This window comes from Ruditapes philippinarum, unplaced genomic scaffold (assembly GCF_026571515.1).
Source record: "Ruditapes philippinarum isolate M1 unplaced genomic scaffold, ASM2657151v2 ctg33_1_1_1_1, whole genome shotgun sequence".
NCBI lineage: Eukaryota > Metazoa > Mollusca > Bivalvia > Venerida > Veneridae > Ruditapes > Ruditapes philippinarum.
The window spans coordinates 79,798-91,211 of record NW_026864681.1 but is presented as its reverse complement, the minus strand read 5'-3'; the positions used below and the strand labels follow the sequence as shown (position 1 = coordinate 91,211).

The window sequence follows — 11,414 nt, the reverse complement described above, 5'->3', positions numbered from 1 at the left end:
ATTAAAAACATTTTTCAGAAATTCTATAACTAATCATGTCTCTAAAATGGATATTTTTTATTTTTGTAAAGAAACTTAATTTCTTGTACATATGTTATTATGCTATATAGTATAACTATTTCTTTCTTTCAGTAAATCCACGAAAATGCAACCATGGGATGAATATATAACGGGCTGGCATTTTTGTTTTATCTATAAATCTATGAAAAAGTTAAATGTGTTACTATCACTGCAGTGAGGTGAAGGTCATCAATTCTAAAGATAAAATACACATTAGTGCATACGGCCAGTAGCTATTGACTTAAGTTTTTCACATTTGGTAGGAATATACGTCGGGTGATCCTCTCTTAAGATAGAGTTTGGGGTTACAGGGATCATAATTACAATTACTATTCCTAACAAGTAGACTTTAACACGTGTGCTCATACAGCCTTTTTTATTGACCGATGTCTTACATATATACCTTGTGTGGCCTTTTGATGAAGTAAGGGGTCACCTGGGCTTAAATTAGAATTATACAGTTTGGCTTTCACAGACACTTATTGATTTATTTTGTGAATTTTATATTTGGTAGGAACATATTTTGTATGTTTTATTAGTATTTTCTATTGGATTGTCATGGTCAGTTATTTAAAAAAAGGTTTTTACATGTTCTTACCTATTTTGAAGAGTATTATATTGACTTAAGAGCAGTTGCGGGAACATACATCGACTTTCTGAATCATATGTCTTGTTCATAAGTGTAAGCGTGTTTGCTTTTGTTTCATAACATGATAGCAAGCATCAATTTTGGTGTTTGTTATGAAGTCAGGGGTTTAAAGGCATTAGATAAATTTTAGCTTTGTAACATTATCTTGCATCTCATTCGTTCTGCTTCTAAATGTTTATACTATTTGGGAAGTGAGTAATAAATCAAGTTCTTTTTGTTTGCATGAAGGATAATGTTATGTTATCGGTCTAAAATTGTTGGTTTCTCTAGATTCGTTTTCTTTATCAAGTTTTAGATAATTTAGGCATATCTGACAGTTGATCAATGCATGATTAAAATAAAATAAAATAAGATAAAATAAAATAAAATAAAAATAAATAAAATAAAATAAAATAAATGAAATGAAATAAATTTAATGAAATGATATGATATGATGATATTTATTTTATTTTTATTTTATTTTATTTTATTTTAATCATGCATTGATCAATCTGTCAGATGATATCATATGATAATATGATATCATATGATATGATATGATATGATATCATATCATATAACACCCCAAGTGATATAATATAATATAATATATTCTAACACTCCAAGTGATTTTGTCACTATAGACAAAGAAGAAGAAAAAAACCGGTGTTAAACTGACAATAAACACTGGTTAGGGACTAGTTGTATATGTGGCTGTTATGTTTTCAACATCAATTATATAGTTTACAAAGCCCTTTAAAGCAACAATAAAAAGCCTTTTTATTTATATTTTCAGTTCTTATAATGTTTTCTTTTCAAACAATACCGAAATAATATCTCATATACACTAACGCCACATATTTGATTAATATCAGTTTATAAATATTTTGACAAAACGGCGCCAATTCGTAAGCAGCGTAATGACGTCATCCTAAGTATACAACTCATTCATAAACGCTGACGTTATTTCATACATACAAGAATGATAAATGGGGCACTGATGTGAACACAATACAATCCATTCTAAGACGTAAGTTTTTATTGCTGAAAACTTGATAAAATAACGTTTTTTTCTTATTATTTCTTTTGTCTAATAATTTCTATACCTTAGCAACAGTAGGGTGCGAAAATCTAACATCATTATACGGAAATCGCCACCGGAAGTTATTTCCGCTTGAATAAATTACATAAGTGATCTTCCTTATTTTATCGTGTTAGAATCGAAATAACCGGTTTTGGCGTTTTGATGCAAAAAATTAACCACTCGGGCCTTCGTTGTCAATTCATACGCATCTAACCTCCAAACCGATATTAAATTGCAGATAAACACCTCTAAGACCGATATTTTTTCTAAAATATTAAGAGGATATTTTGTCGTTTGAGTGAAATATGGAATATATTATCACTCAACATGATAAAATGCTACATATTTTCATGAGCCGTGTGTATCGTGTTGAGTGAAAACATATTTGACTGATATAGCACAATATTTCATGGGTAAAATTAAATATCATATAATGTAATATAATATATGCAGTTGTGACTGGCTGATCAGTTTGTACAGTACTTAAATTCACAATGCATCACATTTACGAATGCAGATTCTGGTTCGAAAAATATATTGATGCATCTTCTGCTAATTCTGCAATATCAGCTTTGTTTCATTTCCGAAGATACAGCACGTAGCAGTTTTCTTGTTTTCTCTCCTGGATTTTCTTAAATTGTTTTCCTTATTTAGATTTCATAAAATAAAGCAACGACCGCTCAACATTTTCTTTGTAAATTTGTAGAGTATTCAACTATAAACATTATGATAATATATAACATACACATATTGCGTTTATTTCTATTAAACAAATTTAATTGTCGTCTATTTATGGTCTATATGTAAAAGTGAATAATGTACCTTTTATTCTTGTGAGAGATGCGGAACTATATAATATAACAACTACATAATTTATAAATATGATATTTCATCAAATACACGAAAAACATGTTACAATTTTAAAATCTTGAAGTTATAAATTGCTTACAATAAAAGCATTTTTTTGTCAATGCTTTTATTGTTTTGAACCCTTTAAAATATACAATACATTAAGATTTCTTAATGTATTGAAAAAACAACAACAACAAAATAAACAACAACACATATTTATTTTAATGATGTAACTTGGACATTGTTTCAAATTGTAATAAAACCAACGTGACACCAATGAACAAAACAATTATGTGAATCCCAAACAATAATGTGTACATACTATATAGTGTGATTGCATTCGAGGAACTATATATTTTCATGATTCTTTTTTAACACTGGACATCAAACATTACCTAGCAGGCAAAACATCATTGTTTATTACCCTTCCAGATTTTTTCTGCCTTTTTGATTGGATATTGATCACCCGAAAGAAATTGATATTACCGAGCCAGACGGGTAATATACACACTAAATTTCCCCGTTGGGAACCCTACGTTATAAACAACATGCGCTGTGGCGATGCGCGTACGGTTTGATTTTACGCGATGTAAATTCCGATTAACAAGCACTTTTTAACTGCCAAATGATAATTATTTACCAAAATAGAGTAATGATACATATTCTCATCAGTATTGAAAACAAATATGACCTTGTGAAAGCTTGATATTAATTCCAAAAAAGTCCTTTTAACAGACTATTCCTTTTCTCTTGTTTACATTCGTTAGATTCGGAAGAAAATACGTCGTGTATTTATGTGACGTCATGTTGTGGTGAAGGGGTACCCTAAAGGGAATCTTATTTCGACGTTTCATTTGAAGAAGCAATTATTTGTTTTAAATTCGTCTTAACTTGGCAGGGGAAGGGTAATAAAATTATTATTTTGGTCTTGGAGTGATATATATGAATATATTACCTGCCAAGATAAAATATCACCCTCGCCTGACGGCTCGGGTGATATAAAATCTTGACAGTTTATATATCCACATATATCACGACAAAACCAAAATAACATATAAAATTTAACCCTTTCACTGCCATAGGGACGGCTTATGCCGTCCCTGTTATTTTCGGCGTATTTGCCATATGGACGGCTTTTGCCGTTTCTATAATAATCATAATAATAATAATAAAAATAATAATAAATATAAAGAAAATTATACCATCGACAATAATTATTATTATGCTAGCATGTTTGGAAACAATTATAATTATCATAATACTAATAACAAATAATAATAATAATTATATTAATTAATAAAATAGTAATTTATTAGAAAACCCTCTGGCAAATAGGTGATCAATAAAACAATAACCCTCTGGCAGCGAAAGGGTTCAGAATTTTACAAATAATTCGCAAATTGACTTTTTAAAAATAACATAAAATACAGTCTATCAAACCTAAATAAATTGTCCGGATACTTCAAAAACATATTTGTTTTCAGTTTGTTTTCAGTTACACACTGACTACAATTTTTTACAGTTTGTTCTCTCTTGAACCTTAACATGTAATAATGAAACATAACGATAATTTCTAAATATTAGCAAAATGTTGTCATTAAAAGTACAAATGTATTTTTCTTATCAATATGTAACTTTGATTTCCATGGATGAACAGTACGTTTATCAGGAAACTGAATGACATTGTGAAAAGACATTGGACGAACACTCGATTTATTTTGCAAATATCACAAGGAGTCTAGCTACGTACATTCCTTTAAGTATCTTGAGAATTTTATACAATTTGTCACATGTTTGTTCTTGCGATACTTCAGGTGAGCCTGTAACTGATAAAAAGCAATGACGTTCCGATAGCTAGCTGGGTAGTTTCCTCACATAAAAGTAGCCAAACTCTCCGGTGGGATTTGATACAACAGGGGTAAGGGAAAATGGTAAGAAGTAAAGAACCTTAACTGCTCGGCCACGGAGGCTCATCAAGTCTGCCGTGAAAAGATTATTTTGATATACATTTATGCTAACTTAAAAGTCATATCGTTTGGGCAACATTAGAACAAAAGGCAAACAAGGCAGGTGAACCGCAACTGTACATCATTTTTACATTTCTTTGTAGTAAGCTTACCATTTCGCAAACAAAGGACATTTTATCTGACGCAATTTGTTTCTGTTTTCCGTATAACTATATAATAGCATAACCATTTAAACGCGTGGTTGTATTTCTATTTTGGTTGAAAAACAACTTTTTTATATCATGCGCTCGTAAATAACTTTAATTACTTGATTAGAAGTAATTACATAAGGTATCGGTAAACGAAATGTCAGATGAAAAATCATTTATTGAATCGTCCGCAGTTGATGAAAGTGGAGCATTCCAATCCTCTTCTGTTGTCGGTGACATATATTCACTATCTGATGAGATTGTCCATTGCCGGTTTGTATCTAAATCGGTAATTTGTGACATTTGATTGCATGTTTCTTTAGGCGTTGTTTCAATTTGCATTTGATCAAGACAGTCGTTCAGATTTGAGGCTGGTAGTGATTCAATGCGCTGTAATTTAAATTTAACAAACTATTCAATACTATTCAGTAGTGTCAATTTCAACGTTTAATCATATATATGGAAAAGCGGCATAATTTCAAGTTCAACGAAAAGTAGCTTTATATGAATTTAAGGTTTGCCAAATCGTCTCCTTTTTGGGATTGGATTTTATGTGTTACCAACACAGTAGTGGTGATAAGGAGACTTTCCGGTTGTACTGGTGGAGGAAGACCTCAAGTGCCTCCACGTGCATTATATCAGGCACGAGCGGGCACCTGATTAGAACCAGTGACATTCTTTAAGCTGAACGGTTTGCTTTCTCACATAAAAGAACAAAGTCCGAGGTGGGATTAAGACTCGCATCGATTTGAGAAAAGTGTTTTAAAATCAACGCCCTTAACCACATGGCCATGAACGCCCAACTGTTTGCTTTCGAATTGTCATTTAATTTGCCTTAAAAAAACGTTTATCATTACTCAATTTAGACTTTGTTCTAATAAAGAGCATAAGCAATGTTTGATAGTCATTTAGTTTATCAATAACTTAGAAAAAAACATATGATCTGTTTCACAGAGTACCTCTAATCTTGCAGCAATCTTTCGGAACTCGGCATCAAGTTCAGATACTTTGATTTCCAAAAGTTTTGTTTTCTCCTGATCCCTTTGTAATTTTTTGATGTACTCCACAGTTTGCTTCAAAATAGAACCCTTTCCGTTACACAATGATCTTTGAAAGAAAACAAAAGCCAGGGTTAAATAATAAATATGTATGGTATAAATGATACAAAAGGTTGTTCATAATCATAAGTGTATAAGTTTTGTATTCTATATAGTTTTCATATGTTTTAGATATTTTTTTATGGAGATTGCTCCAAAAAAATTAGAAAACAACAATTGTTGGATAACGAAAACACTTACATAATGATAAAGAAAGAAAGATATTTGTTTTTTGAAAATAACATGCTATTGGTTATAACATTTATAAATTTGAGTAAAGTGAAAATCTGGATAAAGAGTGATACCTCGTAAGCATTAAACAAAAGAAAATGAAAATTGAAAACTCGGTTTGATTGAGTCTGTGCAACATCCCTCACGCCTCCTAGTACCGGCTCGAGTGGTACTCAATTTTCAACACACTATTATGATTAAACACGAAATGTTAGACAAAATTAATGAACAGACTTTTAAACATTTTAATAAAGTACTGCTAAATTTGATAACTGAAATGAAGACTTACCGATCAATGTATTCTGGTAGCATATTTCTTAGTTCCGTTATTTTGTCATTAATGAATGATCTTCTCTTCTTTTCCACTATAACATAAATAAAACAATACGAATAAATATTTGTAAAATTCGTTTAGCCATGTAACATATTGATAGTTTAGAGGCAAGACGGCGATGTAAAACCTTTTCATCTTTAACTTGCGATTACTTGAAAGCAAAAGATTTGATAAAGCCAATTCAAGATAGAGTATAGTTTCGTTTAGTTGTCAATTATTTTTGTAATAAAATGACGTAGATAGGTCACTTTGCTCACAAATCATTGACAACAACATTGGTAAGGTTTAAAAAGATGAACTCACAAAATGACGAAAGTTCAAACCATAATATTTCAATATAGTTCTCTGTAATGGTCTCTGATGCAGGGCTATTTTTTTTAAGAAACAAGAATGGTATTTAGTCTACAAGAAATCAAAGAAGAAATCATTTTTGAGATTCGAACAGATCATTAGACACATCAACAATAATATTATTTTGTTTTTTAAATATCCCAGCTATATAAAAATGTAGCTTAAGATTATATGCTATTTGTAAAACATAAGTGACAATACAATTTGTATCGTGGTAAATGTCTACCTTGCCATGCCTAATATCTAAGCTATATGCCGCATTGTAAGAGTCAATGCAAAGATTATCAAATAATTTTATGTTTATAGTGAATATGTGTAATAAAATGATAAATTGATGATGTATGCACGCACAATAATAAACAAATACCAAGAGCTAATTACTACAACTAAGAATCAATGTTTGGCAAAGGTGAGCTTATTTAGTCGATGAGTGTCCCTTTAAGGTAACAGCACATTTATGAACGTTAGGATAAGTCCACTTGAAAAAGGAACACACTTCTATGAAATGTTGATACTTTCCTTCACGATTAAAGTTTGATACTGGAAAGACTTGTGAATTGTCATATATTCCAGATTTAACCAATCGATGCAACTCATCTCATTAAAAGGATGTTTACCTCTATTATGCGTCTCTCTTCTAGACTTCTCTCTGTCTTTTCTCGATATAGCAAAATAATCGGGCGAAATTCTATTTTCATCAAATACAAGTTCTTCTTTTGAAACAGTACTGTTTAAATAAACAGGTTGTTGAGAAGTTGTTGTCTGAAATAAAAAATAAAAAATATTCATTTTTTGTGAACACAATTTTAAGGTCCGACACCCATGGTTTCAAATATGTTTTAACTTGCAAAATGTAACTGAAATTATGCTTTTGTTGAAAAAATAGCGCGTAAAGTTGAAAGAGATTCTAAATCACTTCCATATGATTTGTCAGAAACATACAGAAATTCACAATTAATTAATTAATGAGTTTTGTATTTGCCAAGGACTACGTTTCTTAACTTCTTACAAAGATATATTAAAATATTATATGAAGCAAATGATTCGATGCGAAAAAAAAATAACTTTAATGTAACTGCAATAACTTGGTTTTGTTTTATAGGCACTATTTTAAATTTAAGTTTACATTGCTTCATGCAGTTTGTAACATTTTTCTGCCAAACAATGGTTGCCCAGTGATATTGAAAAAAAATAGACTTTTGCAGCTCAAAAGCTTATTACGTCATTATACAGCATGGTTTGGTGACACAACATAGCTTAAAATATAGTCATATAAAACGTTATATATTTCTCATTTTTACATTACGCATCTCCTGCACTTGATAACATTTTATCCGTTTATCTCATCGACCATTCAACAGCGTTATTTCGTTTAAAGTAGTGCTTAATCATAATATATCCACATAATATGTACGTAAAGTACAATGAACAACCAGTTCATTTCCACAATTCATATAATGATACCTGCACATTTTCATGCACCGTTAAATGTACAAAAGTATCTTTAAGCTTTGATAAATGCAAACATCCCGACCATACATTCATAAATCTTAGTTGTCATTGGTTGTATGTAGGTAGATGTTTTAAGGCCATTCAAATCTGGCGATATTATAAGAAAACGTTTCTAAGTGCCTTTAAAGTGCAAATAAATTGAAAAACGGTTTAAATTGACTGAAGAAATTCGCTCAGAACTAGTTAAAATTATTAATAAAGGGATGATCACTTTAACGGATGTTTCATGACAGGGGATGATCGTTACAAATTTATTGATTGCAATGATAATTATTTAAGAAATATAAGAATTAAAGATAATCTTTTATATAGAACCAAACGTTCTGTTGAACCTTTTGCGTCCCCCATTAGGTTTGTAAATGGCACCATATTTGAATAAATAATTCAATTGAGAATCTACAAGTGCTAGACGTGGCGCTTTCCAATGTGACTTGTGGCAAATGTCTAGAGTATCGTTTCCTTTGATGCCGTAGGCCAATCTTGTTTGAAAGCAACAATTAGTGGAAAGTGATTGCGTAACAAGGCCGATAACGCGCCTAAGGCAGAGAAAACAGTTATATTATGTTCACTATTGTAAGACGTTGATATTAAGGAGGCTAATAAAAATAGTTGTTTCTTTATTTTGAGTTCTGGTTGCAAAACTCATTTCACAGTAAGATTGACCCGCAGTAGAATAACCGAACAATGTTTTAAGACAAAGATTTCTTAAATTAATCGACGTTTAGACATTTTCTCTTGAAAATAAAAGTATACTATGTAAAAGAAAGAAAAGTCGATTTTGTGAAAATTACAGTAAAATAATCATTTGAAAATAAACAGCATTTATTATCAAAGAAAAGAGGACACTCCTTTTGTTTTTCGTCTGCACATTTCAATGATATTGAGGATGATTGAAATATTTAATCAAAGAGTATACTTTTGCCATTTCAAATGCGCCAAGTATTTTTTTACAAATTCTATAACTACACTTTAATGTGTTTACTCATGATATCTTTATAGATTTGAGAACACAATAGGAATTAACGAACTGATGCAATTAACAATTTTGAACGAAGTATTCCAGATTTTATTCGATAATGATTTGCATTTACCTTTAAAGACTTTTGTCCTGAACTGCCTAGGCCATTTTTCTGCCGTGACACCAGATCTTCACGCTCCCCAAATTGTGTTGCTCTATCGAAGCCATCTAATAAATTGCCTGTTAGTTCTTTATTATAGAAAATGTTACGCCTAAACATCTCCCTCTGTAACAGAAACATCCTTTCATTTTCAATGTCATTATAAACATATTTCTGATTATAATTTCCAATGTCTCTATCGGGAGATTTAATATCATAGATATAATAAGACATTTCAAAGTCAATATGTCTGACCATATACTCAACAGTGTTTATATAATGCAGTTTATCGCTACGTAATTGTCCATGTACCTAATGAGAACTTAAGCAAATTTCTTAAGCGTATAATCTATTCACAGCGGTTGATGCATGTTATTGCGTTAAGAATGATGTGAGGAGCAACTATATTTAAACAAAGAATTGTTAGCTTCCTAGTACGGATGAATCAAATCATATTTGATGCAACGTCTTCTTATATTTGAGTTTTCTGTCTAAACGATAACTGCAATATTCTTCCAATGTTAAAATCTTTTTAACTCACGAAATAAATCAACGTTATATTCTGCTATAGAAATAAAAATATATCAACAAGGGAGAGAAACGTTAACGAAACACAGTCCATATACATCCATTAACAACAGATCCTAAAGGACATCAAAAGGGTAAGGGCATACCAACGGGGAGAAGCAGAAGCCTCAAATATATATTCTTGTTAGAATTTAAGACCGAAACATTTTTTTGTAAGTTTTAAGTATTTTTACATAGGTCTGCCACCAAGTCCGATAAAACAGGTCCGAATAATCAGCAGCACTACCCTGTGATTGCCTTTGGAAAGACTCAGGTAAACACCAAGAGAATTTTATTAGTATGCGATGGAGGCACCTGGTCAGGGACCCTAGATAGTCATCTTTTTTTTATTTGAAATAATACGCTCTTGTAACACTAGTGTATCTTAATTTCTGTCTATGCGCGGCCAGTTCAAAACTATAACATGATCTTAAAAGGTCCACAAAAAAACATGTTGAGATGTGTCTACAAGATAGCTCTTTGCATTTTTGACTTCATCCCAGAATTGCACAAAACTTCACCTGTTGATCTGTTTACAAACAAATGTACCCCATTAGGCATGATAATGTCGAGACGTATTTGTAAGGCAAAACAGGAAGATATATTCAGGTATTGCCGTAAATTTACGACCACTTACTATGTCAAGGGTCATATACTGCAAAATGCAGTAACGAATGTGACGCATGGTGTGTTGTACTTGCTCTTATCATGCATTAAAATGTTCCATTGAACATCTCACCTGTTGCACAAGACATTTAATTGAATCACCATCTATATTTGAAGTTCACGTAAATGCTTTTACTTTTTTGAGAAAGGATTTCAGATTTCAAAAAGAAGGAGTCTCATCTTGTTATCAATTTTATGTCATTGATTCTTGTAATGATGACATAAAATCGTAAACATTGTGCGTAAGTTTTTTTCCTTCTTTTATGACACAAGTTACGAATTGTTATATATAAGATTTTTTTCTCTTTTTTTCCTTAAGAGAGAGCACTGAAAGATGTTGCTTAGTGCGATGTTTTACTTGTAGCATGGAACACGTTATATGCCAGACATTGTCAATAGAACCCATGAACTAAGATGAAAGATTATATCTTTCCTTGGAGCTTTATCTTTAACATCGAACTTTTATTTTAATGAATTCCGCTCATGTGCATTATTTCAGTCACGAACGGACGCCTAAGTAGAATCAATGACGTTCCGTAAGCTAGCTGGATTGCTCCTTCACATGAAAGAATCCAAAGTCCATGTCGGGATTCGAACCCACGGCTGTCAGGGGCAAGATGTTTGAAATCAACAACCTGACTAGACTAGATTATCAATAAATACTATGCACATTTTTGTTTTAATTCTGACATAAAGCAAACGCCCAAAAGCTATCCCTTTTCAACAATTAATTGAAATGAACCACTTGGAGTTACATAT

The 11,414-nt window shown here is 31.3% G+C and overlaps 1 protein-coding gene across 1 annotated transcript; it reads right to left on the bottom strand.

Annotated features, from left to right (window-relative positions):
* Window positions 1-2,823: 2,823 nt before the first annotated feature.
* LOC132726478 (transcription factor EC-like) lies at window positions 2,824-9,722 on the bottom strand. Its single transcript, XM_060711795.1, has 5 exons — window positions 9,396-9,722; window positions 7,410-7,554; window positions 6,397-6,472; window positions 5,739-5,886; window positions 2,824-5,169 (listed from the first exon to the last, which is right to left on the bottom strand). The coding sequence occupies exons 1-5, from the start codon at window positions 9,678-9,680 to the stop codon at window positions 4,903-4,905; spliced, it is 921 nt and encodes a 306-aa protein (XP_060567778.1). The 5' UTR covers window positions 9,681-9,722; the 3' UTR covers window positions 2,824-4,902.
* Between the last annotated feature and the right edge of the window lie 1,692 nt (window positions 9,723-11,414).